Raw genomic sequence first — 15,952 nt, forward strand, 5'->3', positions numbered from 1 at the left:
CCAAAAAATAGCCGATCTACAAGCTCACAACGCGTCACAACGTGACGCGTTGTGAGCTTGTAGATCTGCTATTTTTTGGCAAATGTCCTGCCCCAGGATAATGGATTTTGATTATCGTGATAATATCGTAAAATCGCGATTTCTTTTGTCACAATAATCGTGACATGAAATGTTCATGTCGTCCCGTCCCTACTGTCTGTGTGTGTCTGTCTTGAATGGTTTCTATATTTGTCCCAACACCTGTGTTTTACCTGAAGCACACGTGCCATCACTTCATCCTTTGCCTCACAGAGTGAACAGTCTATGCTGAGAGAGAATATACCTTTTCACAAACGGGGTCAATCTTTAAAATCTCTCGCTCTGTAAACTAGCAGTTTGTAGATTGAGACTTTCCAACTTGGGGATGGGTGTTTTTTTTTTCGTAGCAATACCTGCTGTTAATGATCCTATATTTAAGATTGATTTTTGCAGAATGTGGACCTGTTCTCTTTCTGCTTCGAGTGCCATAACTAGGTCAATAATTACCCATGCTCCTTTGTGTTCTACAGCCAAACCAACCACCTTGCCTCTTCCTTTGACCCCAGAGTCTCCAAAGTAAGTGTGAGAAGTTTTTCCACATTCTTCTAGGCAAACAGAACGCAAACAACAACAACAACAAAAAGGCAAATCAAAAAGAGACAAAAGTGAAAGAAAACTATACAGACTAGCAACCCAAGATGAGGCATTTGCTCACTTCTCATTTCCATTTCTTTTGATCACAAAAAGGCTGAAAAGTCCCCCCCTCTCACCCCGAGAAGTAAAACGGTGCATGCCCTGTTGTTTTCTGTCTTGCAGTGACCACAAGGGATCACCGTTTGAGAACAAAACCATTGAACGCACATTGAGTGTGGAGATCGCTGGAACCCCAGGTAAGCCTAACCACCGCGCTGGAAAATGTTTTTGAAGATTGTATTTTATAATTTTTTGGTTATTTCACTTTTTTATTTTTCAAATTTGAAATGTACATTTGTGTACATAAAAACATTTGGAAACATTTTTAAAAATAGAAACGTAGCAGATGCACAAGCTCACAATGCATGTCAATGCAACACATTCTCATCTAGCAGATTAGCCATTTTCACTATTTTCCAAATTCTAGAACAAAACAAGCATCACAATTAATGTATATTTCGCAACGCTATGTCGAGTGGAATGTCCCAGTTCCCTTACGCCATTAGTAATGGATTAACCTGTACTGAGAGCCTCAGTACTTTTCCCAACATGCTGATAGTTCCATTAGGGTTCAGAGTTCAAGGTGAAGCGATCTGAGAACATTTTTATGTGCCCAAGTATTGATTAGGCTTTACAATTTCCTTGGGGTTTTATTAGCGAGTTCCACCCCCTGGCTGCCCCTCCTCTCTCTCTTCTCTTCCTGCATCAACAAAGAGCTAAAGGGGTATTTCACTTTAAATCACTTGCACCTGTCATTTTAACATATTCGTCACTGTCGGGCAGAAACCTTGTATCTCCAAGTTTAAAATGTGTAAATCTTTTCGCAAAGTAAAGCCCTGCTTCACCATACAAGGCTGTTGCACAAAAGTAGTGAAAACAGCAGATCTACAAGCACACAACGCCTCGCGGTGCGAGGCGTTGTGTGCTTGTAGATCGGCTTGCCGGGGTTCAAGTGGTTAATATTCTGCCCATTCCTTTCCCTCCCTCCTTTAGATCTTAATGGTCTCCGACTGTGACGGCTCACTTAGCCAATACATCACTGGAAAATTGATATGGCAGTGTTATTGTTTTAATTGGTTTTGCCACGTAATTCAGTTTTGCCCAATATAATCTGCGTCTCCTTTTTTGTTTTGTCCCTGGACGGTCAGGTAATTTGATTAGCGGACATGTGGGTAATAGTCTGATGTTAAGAGCTGATATTTATGGGAAGGATGCCATTTTGCAAATGGGGTCATTGTGCCGGGATCACGAGTGTCATTATTGTCATCGTTCCCTTGTATTATATATTTATTAATTAACTGTGCAAGAGGAAAGCTATAGGCGAAAGGTAATTAAAGGAGGCAAATGAAGTGAATGTCAGCCAAGGCTTCAACATCAAGCTTCATCTCTCTCTCTCTCTCTCTCTCTCTGTCTCTCTCTCTCTCTCTCTCTCTCTCTCCCTCTCTCTCTCTCTCTCTCTCTCTCTCTCTCTCTCTCTCTCTTTCGTTTTCTCTTTCTCTGTCTCTGACTGTCTGTCTGTCTGTCTGTCTGTCTTACTCTCCCTCTCTGTCTCGCTGTCTCTCCCAGAGTGCATTAAGCAGGTAATTATTCCGCCCCACCATCCCCCCACTAAGATTAATCATCCTAGGTCAATAAAAAAACAAAATGGTTGCCCTTTTCTCCCTCTCACGCACACACACACACACACACACACACACAATGTGTGGTTGTTGCGTGTTGCAGTCTTTTCTGCCTGGCATTCATTTACCAGAGGGGGGAAATGGCCCTCGACGTGTGCACCTGACACTCCGTCCTCTGTGACTCCAAGGTGATGGTACTCTTCCACCGCGCGCCGCTTCAACGTTCGTGGACGGGGGGGAAGTTTAGTGCAGGGGTTCCCAAACTCTTTTTTGTCTCAGGGCACCCCATAAATATTTCTTTTAATCCGAGGCACCCCTACATTATAATTTTCACTCCCAGCACCTTATATTTATAGCATATCGTCATTGTCGGGTGGAAACCTTGTATGTCCAAAACCGTTCGTTTTGTATTTATCATGATGTTCTAAACTAGTGAAAACAGCAGATCTACAAGCACACAACGCCTCGCATCGCTAGGCGTTGTGTGCTTGTAGATCGGCTGTTTTCACTAGTTTGGTGCGACAGTCTTGTATGATGAAGCAGGGCTTTGCTAGCAAAAGTACACATTTGAAACTTGGAGATACGAGGTTTCTGCCCGACAGTGACGATATTTTAGAGATGATGTTGCGAGGAAAACGTTATAATAATAGCCATTTTGGTTAGAACTGACTGAAAATAACTTTGTACTTCAAGTTTAAAACGATACTAAATATATTTTCAAGTGTCCAAATAAATTCCAAATATTATCAAATTATCTCGCGGCACCCCTGGACTGCCAGGGTGCCCCGTCACCCACTTTGAAAACCCCTGTTTTAGTGGCACACCGAAGGCTCTGGAGCGCTCCCGCGGTTGACCCTAGCCATTTAACCCCCGGCGTATTTAAGCATCAAGGTGGGTCAAAGGTGAGGCTTCAGCCAGGGGACCTAGACGAGGGATCACGGGAGGCTGTTGGCTAAGCTCTCGGGGCAATCAAGCGCAGTTAATATTTCTCCCTGTTTTACTGCATGAGGGTTAGTCGGTTGACCCGGGGGCCAAAGCCAGGCCGGTCGCTCTGTGCCGCCGCAAACAGAGCCCCCCCTCACCTGTGCAGCTTCGGGGTTGGGCGCAAGGTTATAATAGTTTTGGGTTTTTCCATTAGTATTTATTTTTTATTAGTTTTGAGGTTTTGTTTTCAATTACAGTTTTGTTTTAATTCGTTTTTTAAAGTGAGGTTGCTAGTTTCGTTTCGTTTTTATTTTTTGAAAATGCTTAGTTTTAGTTTAATTTTTGTTAGTTTTAGTGTTAGTTTTAGTCGTGAGTGAGATTAAAAAAGCTCCGGAAAAAGTGTTGTCTAATAAAGAAAATCAACAAAAAGCTTAGTTATTATTTTTATTTCAGTTAACTAAAATGTTTTTCCATTCTAATTTTCGTTTTTTTAGTTAGTTTTCGTTTACTATAATAACCTTGATTGATTGGGCGTTATAGAAGGAAAAGCCGTCGCGCACCGAAAGGCCCTGGATAGAGAATTCCTCTAGATTAGTTCCCGAGTCCCCCCCCCCCCCCCCCCCCCCCGCCCACTGATAGATGAGTAGGGATGGCCTCGTAAGTCGTAGTAGTGGTGTTGGTGAAAGCTTTATGATCCGAGGTGACGTGTCCTTAGCAAACGCAAAGTAGCATTCCACTACAAAGGAGATTATGGCCGGTGTGTAATTGATAACGAGGTGGAAGTTAGCCAGGTGGGCGGTGGCCACCTTTCAAGCCCGGAGGACGGGTCAGTAGTTCAGCGTTTGGAACTTTTCCGTGGTTTGTTGGCACCGTGATATTTCACTCGTTTATTTATAACTACCCTATATGAGCTGTAGTAAAAGTTTTCCACGGTAGATACATGACTGCATGTTGTTGGTGGAGCTCAGCCACTGTGCAGGCAGTGCAACTTGAACTTACTTGTGCTAGGGTCTTCAACAGGGGGTCTGGGACCCCTAGCGGGTCCTCAGAGTTACTACAGGGGGTCCTCCAAATCTTTGCGTGATAGAAACATTTGATTTTTTTTTTTCATTATGTTTTATATTAACCTCCTGGGCCCAAGTTCTAGTGTCCATATTCGGACACTAGAACTTTCGAACTTTAGCCAAAAATAGCAGATCTTCAAGCTCACAAGGCTTGTAGATCGGCTATTTTCGGCAAAGAGCTTTGGTGTAGAGGGGAAAAAGAGCAGACTGAGTACAGAGTGAAATGTGAAATTTGGGAAAAAGAGCAGACTTTCAAGTGGTTAAATATCGGAAAACACTGAAATAAATACACTGATGATTGTGCTGTCAAACTATGAAACTACGGAATATCTGAAATGGTCCCTGCTTCGTGTCTCTCTCAACTAAGGGGTCCTTGGCCCGAAAACGTTGAAGACCCCTGTGCTAGTGGAACGGTTTTGAGTTCCCCCAACTTACGTGGGTGATTAACGACGAACGGTGACACACCGTCGGCCCTGTTCCTTAGTGTCGCCCCTCAGAGGTGTAGTAAAAACAACAACAGACAGGGGAGGCCCCCCCCCCCCCCGGGGGGATTTGACTGTTAAGGCCTAATCTCTGCCGAGCTAATAGATTTACCCTGTGCTGCCGCGTTGTCTTTAATTACTGTATCTCGTGACACCCGGGTGGTCTATGTGCTGCTATTTGCATGGCTTACCGCCGGATCAACGCTTTAAGCCCTGAGTTGTTATTCGCTCCGAGGTCTCCTCGCAATTTACAGTCGGAACGGAAACAGATTAGAAAAACTCCCCTCTCTCAATTCTCTCCTCTCTCTCTCTCTCTCTCTGTCTTGTTTCTACTCTGTGGTTATGATTGGTGTTTGTGGGCACCGTGGCATCCATCACCAGCAGGTTGGACTGAGAGGCACATATTTATCTAATTCTGATTTATTTCGCCTCCCGCCGCTAATGGCCCCTAGTTTATGACCCCACGCGAGCATTGTTTTGGACAGATGGCGCTTCATCGGTGAAACAGAAGTTCCTCAGGCAGTTTGTGGCCCCCCCCCATCCCACACCCCCCGCCCCTGCTTTTCATAGCTCATTTCATTGGCATAATGATATAGATATATATAGCTGGCTTCCCCTCAGCTTCGTGGCACACACAGCAACAACCCTTGTGTCACTATATCAGAGGCAGGGAAGGGGAAAGAGGGGAGGGGGAAAGCTCGCAATCCGACTGTCAAAATCCAGATAATAAGTGGGATGATATGTCCTTGGATCGGGCGTGCCAAACATGGGAAAGGGGCTTCCTATATCCATGTACAGTATCAGCCTCCTCCTGCATTCTGTGATCCTAATAGCTGTCATTTGGTGCAATTCTCCGGCAAGGGGAAGAGTGATGTACATTCATAAGAAAGGCAAAGAAGAAGGGAGATTGTATAGGTGTTTCAGAGCATCGGAAGTTTGACTCCAGCGAGAGTGTTAGCGTCGAGTGCGTCTGTGTCTGCCACGTGTTGTGGACACACTCGTTCCGACCCCAAGACAGAGTGGAAGAGAGATGCCGAGAGACAGAAAGCGAAGAAGGAGGAGAGATTGATTCGCAGGGGATGGATGGCAGACAGACAGACAGACAGACAGACAGACAGACAGACAGACAGCGAGGTAGAAGGGAGAAACGGAGAACACGGGGAGAGACTAAAACATAGCAGGAAGAGAATGAGGGTGTATAGTGGCGGCGGCGGCTGTTTGTGTGAGTGCATTAACAATGCCATAAAGTGGGCTCATCTCAGGACTTCCCATATAACTGCCATCTGCCTGGTCGTAAATCTGCCGTTGGGGGTCGGCCTGGGTACACACAGTGGGGATGTGCCATCTGAGGGGAAATGGCAACCCATTCCCGTTCCCCGGCGGTACCTCCTCGGCGTATCCATTTCACAGCAGACAAGGCTAGCTCGCCATGCCAGCTCCATGTCGAGCGACGGCACCACGTGCCAAACCTGTCGACATATACCTATGCCGACATTTAATACCACCTACTGCAAGGTGCAGTGATACGGAGACATATTACACTTAAGGAGTCTGAACACGGTGACATACTGTATATTTAGGGAGTATTTACACAGTGACAGACTGTATGCCTAATAGTAAAATGGTGACATATACCTGAGAAGTAGTAACGTAGCGTCGTTGTCGGGTGAAAACCTTGTATGTCCAAAACCGTTCGTTTTGCATAATCATTTTAAAAATGATTTAAACTAGTGAAAACAGCCGATCTACAAGCACACAACGCCTCGCACCGCGAGGCGTTGTGTGCTTGTAGATCAGCTGTTTTCACTACTTTTGTGCGATGGCCTTGTATGATGAAGCAGTGCTTTACTTTGCGAAAAAATGTACACATTTGAAACTTGGAGATACGAGGTTTCTGCCCGACAGTGACGATATTACACTTAAGGAGTCTGAACACGGTGACATACTGTATATTTAGGGAGTATTTACACAGTGACAGACTGTATACCTAATAGTAAAATGGTGACATATACCTGAGAAGCAGTAACGTAATGAGGTGTACTTAAGGAGCAGTAGCACGGTGGCATTGATATACGTAAGGAGTAGCAACAAGGTGACATATAATTTAGTAAAGGAGCGACATGCCCTGTCCTCACGGATCCACCACATTTTTCAAGCTAAGGTCTATGCTTTTATTCAGATCAGTTGGCTGCCGTCCAGTGTAGAGCGAGGCAAGCACAGCTCCAACCCGTGATTTTACCTTTTCTTTCTTCATCACTCGCTTTTGTCCTCTACAGGGATGTGTGTTGTGTTTTCTCTCTCTCTCTCTCTCTCTCTCTCTCTCTCTCTCTCTCTCTCCTGGAGAGAGGGGGATCTGCCCAAGGTCAGAGAGGAAGGGGATGGCAAGTCATCCGTATAACAGCGCCAGCATATTAAGTTACACCGAGCATTACATTAATCTGTCAAGATTGCAATAAAATAGGGATCAGGATTGGGCCACGTGAAAGTGAATATTTTAATCAGGCCCGTGTGTGTGTGTGTCCACTGTCCATAAACTGACCGCGGAGCTATGGACGAGCGGAGGAACACGAGGGCAGTATTCAGGGGAGGTTTGCGTTATAATTAGTGTGGTTGTCATAGGCAACACACTATTGTAATCGGTCTGAGAATTGTTTCCCAGCAAAGTGAACCTGTGTTTTGTAAACCTGTTATCCGGGATGGGCGGCTGCACGACTGAAAAGTGATGCTTTTGGTCATGCTTCACATCACAATACATCGTCGTTGTCCGATGAAAACCTTGTATGTCCAAAACCGTTCGTTTTGCATTTATCATTTTAAAAATGATTTAAAATAGTGAAAACAGCAGATCTACAAGCACACAACGTCTCGCGGAGCTTCACTACTTTTGTGCGACGGCCTTGTATGATGAAGCAGGGCTTTACTTTGCGAAAGAACGTACAAATCTGAAACTTGGAGATACGAGGTTTCCACCCGACAACGACGATATATAGAATATAAACCAGGGGTCTTCAACAGGGGGTCCGGGACCCCTAGGGAGTCCTCAGAGTTACTACAGGGGGTCCTCCAAATCGTTGTGTGATAGGAACTTTTATTTTCTCCTTTTTTATGTTGACTACTTGAACCCTAGCGTCCATATTCAGAGAACTTTAGCCAAAATTACAAGCTCACAACGCCTTGCTCTGCGAGGCATTGTGAGCTTGTAGATCGGCTTTTTTTGACAAAGAGGTTTAGTGTAGAGGGGCAAAAGAGCAGACTAAGTACAGAGTGAAAGGTCAAGTTTATTATGTATTGATGGTTCAAGTGGTTAAATATCTGAACACTCAAATTGACATGAATCCAAAATACACTGACGATTGTGCCGCCAAACAATGAAACTATATGGAATCTATGAATCCATCCATTAACCCACCCTCTCTTTCTCTCTCTCTCTCTCTCTCTCTCCGCAGGTCTGACACCACCTACCACGCCCCCACACAAAGCCAGTCAAGAGAACCCTTTTAAAGCATCGCTCAAATCCAAGTTGTCCTCATGCTCCTCCTCTGCCCTGGCGTGCAAGAGGGCCAGGCTGAGCGACGCCGGAGTCGGCGGCGCTCTGGCCCAGGCCCTGGCCCCGGGCGCCACGTCAGGCGGGGGCCCAGGCACCAGGAAGCCGGGCCCCGAACAGACTGAGCTGTATGCCCAGCTGAGCAAGGCGTCCACCGCCCTCCCCACCTCTGTTGCCCTGCACACGGCGGCGGTGGCGGCGGGCGGCGGCTGCGTCCCCGAGGAGCAGCAACGCGGCGCTACTAGCAACACTAAGCGGGCGGCGCCCCGCGGTTACGGCGACCACGACTATTGCCAGGCATCAAAGAAGGCTACCGCGACCACAGCGGCAGCAGCAGCAGCAGCAGCAGCAGCAGCAGCAGCAGCAGCAGCGGCGGCACCGGCGGTGCCGGCCACCACCCCGGGTGGCATTGCTCCCATTCCCGGCGTGGTGGCGGAGGACAGGCATGCGGAATGTAAGGACTCAGTCATGCCGCTGTCCTCCTCTTCGTCATTGTCCTCCTCATCGTCATGCTCTTCCACCACCACTACCACTACTACCGCGTCGTCATGCTCATCCTCCTCGTTGGCCAAGCAGCTGCAGCAGAGCTGTCCCGCCGCGAGTCCAGAGGCAGCCCGGGGGCGGGGCCACGTCGGGGGGGAGCAGACCCCCTCACGGGTCTCCTCGCAACCGGCGGCCGCCAACAACCACAGGGACCCGCAGGAGCCCTCCTCCCCCGCCGCCAGCCGGAAACCCCTGCGCGACCAGGAGATCCGGGCGGAGCTCAACAAGCACTTCGGCCACCCGCCGCAAGCCGTCTACAGCAGCGGCGGCGGCCAGGGGGCCCCGGAAGCAGGCGGCAGCAAGGGGGACAAAAACGTCGTCACCCCCCAGCCTCCTCCCGAGGAGGCCGGGGACGCCGACGACTGCTACTCGCCGAGGCTTCCCGGCTACCTGCATCCGGGCTTCCCGGCCTTCAACGACGAGCTGGAGCTGGCCGAGGGCCGCGGCGAGGGCCGCTTCCTCTACCCCTGGGAGGGCGCGCCTCTGGACCTGTTCTTTGACTGCTCGCCCTCCTGCTCGCCCCCGTCCAGCTGCTCCGTCTCCCCGCCCTCCTCCCTCCTGCTGTCCCCCGGCAGGCCCTTCCGCTGGCCCGGCGGCGGCGGCAGCGGCGGCTCCCGCTCCCGCTCCCGGTCCCACTCCGGATCCCGCAGTTCCTCCTCTCGCCACAGAAGGCGCTCCCTTTCCAGTTCACCCGACGGACGGCCTTCCTCCTGGTAAGCTGGGCGATTGCGTCTTGCACTTGCAAGTGCTTGTAGAAGGCCGATCTACAAGCACACAACGCCTCGCACCGCGAGGCGTCGTGTGCTTGTAGATCAGCAGTTTTCACTACTTTTGTGCGATGGCCATAATGATGATGAAGCAGTGCTTTACTTTGCGAAAACATTTACAAATTTTAAACTTGGAGATACGAGGTTTCTGCCCAACGGTGACGACTTGCACTTGCATTAACGCGCACGCACGCACACACACACACACACACACACACACACACACACACACACACACACACGCACCTGCGTCGCAACACTTTGCCCCCATCGGCCCCTCGCAGCTGTTTGAGCAGGCCTGGGACACAGCGGGGGGCGCAGCTCAGCAGTGTTACACAGACTCGCTCAGACGTCAGACCCCGGTGTCAGAGGGGATTGAACCCCCTGATCCTGTTAACATGCCGCGGTACACCTTGCCTCTAATGTCCGCTAAACACAGGAATAATTCTTTATGTGTCACAACAAAGCAGGGTGAGTCAGAGATGGAGAGAACGCCAACCAAAGGGCCTGGATGCTTTCTGCCTTTGTCGGGACAATGACTAGTCATGCCCACTCTGCGCCTTATTCAACCAGGTGGAATGACGCACGACCAGGAAAGAAATATCGTCGTTGTCGTGGTGAAAACCTTGTATGTCCGAAACTGTTAGTTTTCCATTTATCATTTTAAAAATGAGTTAAACTAGTGAAAACAGCCGATCTACAAGCACACAACGCCTCGCGCCGCGAGGCGTTGTGTGCTTGTAGATCGGCTGTCTTCACTACTTTTGTGTGACGGCCTTGTATGATGAAGCAGGGCTTTGCTTTGCGAAAGAACGTACACATTTGAAACATGGAGATACGAGGTTTCCACCCGACAACGGCGATATGATTTACGTGTAGAATGAATTGTGAATTCCTGAAACATGAAAACCGACCACAAAAATAAAAGAGAGAAAACTATAAATATGAGTGGCGCCCAAGGCATTGGACTTTAGAGCAGTGTGAGATTTCATCCCCAGGCGGGGAGTTTTGTTTGAGCTTTCTTCCTGACTCTCATCCACCCCCAACCCGCCTCCCTCATACACACTCTGGTTTCTACCATTTGATGCTGGGGCTATTGTTTTAAAAGCTGCAGCTGTTGTTTTTGCTGAGTGGCGAAACCCCCATCTTTCACATCCCCCAGAGATGAAAGCCAAATCCAGGCTGTAGCAAAATGTAGTCCCGGAGCCCCCCCCCCCCTCATCTCAAAAGAGACTGATCTCATCCCAGCTCTGTGTGAGAACTACATTTCCCATGCTTTCCTTTGATCATGAGCTGAGGGGGTTTGTGTCGGGCTTTTGAGAGAGGAGGAGACCAGTGCTAAAAAACACTGTTACCGAGATGGACTGGGAAGCGAGTACATTCACAGTTTATCAGTAGCTGTTCATTGAGTGCCGTGCAGGCCCCATAGTGACTCAGTGTGTTTGCCTGATTACTTAAAGGTCACTTCAACTCTGCAGGCCCAATAGAATCATGGGTTTTTATTCTGTGCAGGGCTCTCGTCCTGTGCTCGGCAGTAACCAAGTCGCTTAAAACATTGCCTTGTTCCCAAGTTACTCATTGACAAGTCTTAAGGCTGCACAGAATATGAATCAAGATACCAAGAAGATCTCTGAAAATATTGAGTTTAAAGCTCAAGCACGATAGAGAATATGGGAACACAAGGCAACCGCTTTATCTTTTTGCAGCAAGTTTTCAGACAGCGAATCTCAGCAACTTTATTCACTAAATCCCATTTCTCTGCTAAAAGTTATACAAGTACGGTCCTCCCTCTCTCCAAACTCACAGGCAGGCCTGTGAGTTTGCTGCGCTGCCAAAACATCTCCCACTCTATAATTCAAGTCCATCCTGCTCAGACTCAGTTAAATTATTAAGCAACATGAGCTAACAGAGTGTGAGCTATAACAAGCTTTAGACGTAGGCCACTGAGACCAGTTGACCTATACCTCATACAACATAGATAACGGGCACAAGTAATATATGCACTGGTGGAGTAAAAGAATGAAGCCCATACACAGAAGGTTCTGTAGAGCATTAGGAGCTGGTTCAATTACCCTGGGCAGCAATAAGCTAACTATGAATTAGATAGCGTTTATTTGGGACTGCACACTTATGACATCATTTGTTAACACAGATGAGTGTTTTCATTAACATTTCCTCCTGTGTGAGTCCATAAGTACGTAAGTGGGAGTTGCTTATCTTTGGTATCGTCCGAGATCAACCGTGTCCCTGTTTTCAATGTGCTAGACCAGGGGTCTTCAACAGGGGGTCCGGGACCCCTAGGGGGTCCTCAGAGTTACTACGGGGGTCCTCCAAATCTTTGTGTGATAGAAACTTTTTTTCCCCCCTTTCTATATTAACCACTTGAACCCTATGTGGGTCCATATTCTGAGAACTTTAGCCAAAAATAGCAGATCTACAAGCTCACAACGCCTCGCAGCGCAAGGCGTTGTGAGCTGTAGCTTTGTGGGTTGTAGATCGGCTATTTCCGGCAAAGAGGTTTGGTGTAGAGGGGAAAAAGAGCAGACTAAGTACAGAGTAAAAAGTCAAGTTTAGTAAGTATTGACGGTTCAAGTGGTTAAATATCTGAAAACACAAATTGACATGAATCCAAAATACACTGATGATTGCGTTGTCAAACGATGAAACTATATGGTATCTATGAAGAGGTTGTGGGAGGCCCTGCTTCATCTCTCTCTCAACTAAGGGGTCCTTGGCCTGAAAACGTTGAATACCCCTGTGCTAGACCCCTATGAGATGGAGGCGGTTACCCAAGCCGTGCACGGTGGCCGGGATAGCAAGCGGTGCTACACAAAGCTCAGTGCCCGGACTACCAAGCCATGCTCCACATAGAACCGGATTGAACATAGAACCCAACGGCGCCGGAGCCGGGGTTTTTTGGACTGTTCTGCCACCCCACTTTTCAGGCTCGACCCTTTTTTTTTTTTTTTTTTTTTTTTTTTTTTTCTCCCCAATCGGCGCTGTAGTCCCAACGTTGCATTGTGTTGCTTGAGGTTGCCGCGACCGGCGACCCTCTAGACATGCTAATTGCTTCCAATACACAAAGTATCTGTGCCAAACATGTTAAACCGGTTCTAATTGTCCGCCCGTGTTGAATTGACGGCACATGTAGGCTTCATTGGTGTAAAGTAACTGAGTACATTTACTCGAGTAGGCTATTTTTATTCCACTACAATCTTTTGAAAACAGTTAGATACTTGCACATTTCGATTATTAGGCTATAAAGGCATACATAACCACTTCAGCCCTACATTTAGGCCATTTGAAAATACAAGCTCACAATATTGCTTAATCTGCTCAAATATTTGTATCTACAAATGGTAGGCTTCATTTGTGAAATGACTTGACTATAGGCTACGTTTTCTTTATACAGCCTACATTTTGATACCAAAACGTCATTACTCAAGCCAAGGCTTACATTTTGAACATGGGATTTCTAAAAGAGTATTTCTACTTTTACTTAAGGAAAACATGTGAGTACTTTTTTCATCACTGACGGCCTTGCTGATCGTGCCTCGATCGGTTTGCTCACTCTCAGTGCGATGCAGCAGCAGAGCAGTTGAGTTCTGACTTCATCTAACTTTCACTATAGGCTACAGTAAGCTGGAATTTTCCTTACTTTATTAACTTAAACTTTTATAATTTATTTTCTTGAAAATACTTTGAGCGCAGAGCCCTCATTTTCAATGATGCAGAGATTGCAGAAAGCATATAGGCTTATAATTAATATTGAAATAAGAACAGCAGGATAACAAGTAGACTATTGTGACATTTACATTTGAAAGTTGAATTAAATTCTTTATCCAGATCTTATAGGCCTACATTGTCATCTAACAACACATTAAAGTGCTTATAGGCTAGTTACTTAACTAAAGTCCAAGCTGATGTGTACGTTTGATTACGGTCATGACGTCACCGGCTGGCCATGCCCACAATATCGTCCCCTCACTATTTTACCCCTGCCGGCGCCCCTGATAGAACCTTGTGGTCTGAAGGCGAATGCTCTACTGATTGAGCTACCCGGAAACATGTAGAGTGCATAACGTCACTGTCAGGCAGAAACCTTGTATCTCCAAGTCGCAAAGTAAAGCCCTGCTTCATCATACAAGGCCGTTGCACAAAAGTAGTGAAAACAGACGATCTTGTAGATAAGCTGTTTTCACTAGTTTAAATCATTTTTAAAATGATAAATGCAAAACGAACGGTTTTGGACATACAAGGTTTTCACCCGACAACGACGACAAGCTAATCCAGTATTTAGTCAGACTCGGGTGCATTAAGAACAATATCCCAAAGCTGTCAAAAACATACAATATAACTTTACTTTAGTTTTTAATGTGATTTGATGAAAACAAATGAATAGGTACAGAGATTTCTATCACAAATGTATTACTAATCGCTGCTTGCTGTTGTGTCTGTTCTCCATCAGGTCTCGTTACAACACAGACTGCAGCGCTCTACGCTCCCGGACTCACAAGAGCCCGCAATCTCAGTCTCGATCTCCTCTCGGTCGCAGGCCAAGGTGACTTTTTAAATTATTATGTGTTTAATTATTTTTTGTTTTAAATTATGATCTGTCATTCATCTATGTTTAACTACAGAGATCATTCGAGGACACATTTCATAATTAAATCCGGTCAAAATGTGTGTGTGCGCATGTGTGTGTGTGTGTGTGTGTGTGTGTGTGAGTGAGTGTGTGTGTGGGGGGGCGAGGGGGGTGTGAGGGAAGGCAGGGGGGCATATTAACTAATTTACTGTCTTTTAAAACATCAACTGCCGCGTCGTCCTTACCTTTTAACGTGGGCACGTGCGCGATGTGCGCGCACGATCTGTGCACGGATCATGTACCAGGCGTGTGTACACCCGATCACAGCTTTCAAATAAAAAAATCTGATTGAAAAAAGACCTTTCCATCACTGAGCAAAAGACCTTTCCATCACTTTCCGGAAACCGGAAACTGGAACCCGGAAATGCGACCGTAAAAACAGTTCTCCGAGGGTGATGATAAACAGTCCGGATCGGCGATAAACAGCGATTATACTTTTAAATGTTTTATAGCGATTAAAGCATTATCTGGATTATCGGGCCAGGCAGGGAGAAGATCATAGGGATTTTATCGGGACTATCGGGGGAGGCGGTAAATGAGTTAGAAGGCAGGGGATGAGGATTGAAATAAGACAAGAAAAGTAACGGTTGAATAGAAAGAGACATGACACGGGAAGGGGAGTTCCCATGTCGACACTCAGGAGCTCTTTGATAACTCAGTCGTTCCCGTCACACATAACCAAAGAACAAAACACCAAAACAACAAAGACGTCTCCGCGCCGTTGATTTCCCGTCCCCCGATGACAAAGATCCGGGCAAACATGTACTGTATAATTGATCAATGACAGCGGCGCAATCTGTGAGCATACTTTGAGCGCATTCTTACTGTAGTTCGCTCGTGACTTCCCATAATGCCCCCCGGCGGTTAACGCGGGTGACACTAATTCAACTTAGTAGTTCTGTTCTTTCCCATGTACCCTCGCGGCTTTGCAGACAAGTCCATTTGAAATGCAGAGAAGTGCCTGGCACTGTGCGGGGAGTGAGAGACAGAGTGAGACGGAGAGAGAGAGAGAGAGAGAGAGAGAGAGAGAGAGAGAGAGAGAGAGAGAGAGAGCCTGACACTATTCCAGCGCTCCGAGCTGATTTGGCGCCCACGTACCTAATGACAGCCGACAAGCTGGAGAGTTGCTTATCACTCAGGAAACTTAACGGACACATGCCGCGGTGCGGTGCGGTCGGGGCTGGAGTGGAGTGGAGGACGGGGCAAGGCAGAGAGAGAGGGAGGGAGGTGGGCGGGTTGCATTGGCAGGCAGCACGAGAGAGGGAGAGAGACAAAGTTTCACTTCCCTCCCCTGATGAAGCCCTAACTAAGCAGAAAGTAATGACATGTGAAGTTGTGCTGACGGCGGCAGCTGCCCCGGCTCCCCGACCGCGCCACTCCCCCCCCCCCACCCCACCCCCGGCACTCCCACAGGGGCCTCTGCTGCGGGATCCCGCTAACCGCGGGGCGTTTTTTTTTTGCGAGGAGTTGTCTTATTAGCGTGTCACCCCCGCGCACCCCCACCTCCTTTTCTGTTTGTTTGTTTGTTGTTGTTGTTTTTTTTTCTTTTCTGCCGGTTGTTCTCTGTTCTCTAAAAATACCGACGTAGAAAGTATATCGTCGCTGTCGGGCAGAAACCTCGTATCTCCCAAGTTTCAAATTTGTACATTTTTT

General features: G+C 47.3%; 1 protein-coding gene across 1 annotated transcript in view; it reads left to right on the top strand.

The window, feature by feature from the left end:
* The window catches only part of ppargc1a (peroxisome proliferator-activated receptor gamma, coactivator 1 alpha), a gene marked incomplete at both ends in the record, with an annotated part of 73,885 nt that overhangs the window by 42,897 nt on the left and 15,036 nt on the right, over nt 1-15,952 (top strand). The window contains 5 exon segments of the mRNA XM_080741507.1: nt 549-594; nt 835-908; nt 8,247-8,641; nt 8,783-9,600; nt 14,123-14,215. Coding sequence (XP_080597633.1) covers nt 549-594; nt 835-908; nt 8,247-8,641; nt 8,783-9,600; nt 14,123-14,215 — 1,426 coding nt within the window.

This window comes from Nannobrachium achirus (assembly GCF_963921795.1).
Source record: "Nannobrachium achirus genome assembly, chromosome: 14".
Lineage (NCBI taxonomy): Eukaryota > Metazoa > Chordata > Actinopteri > Myctophiformes > Myctophidae > Nannobrachium > Nannobrachium achirus.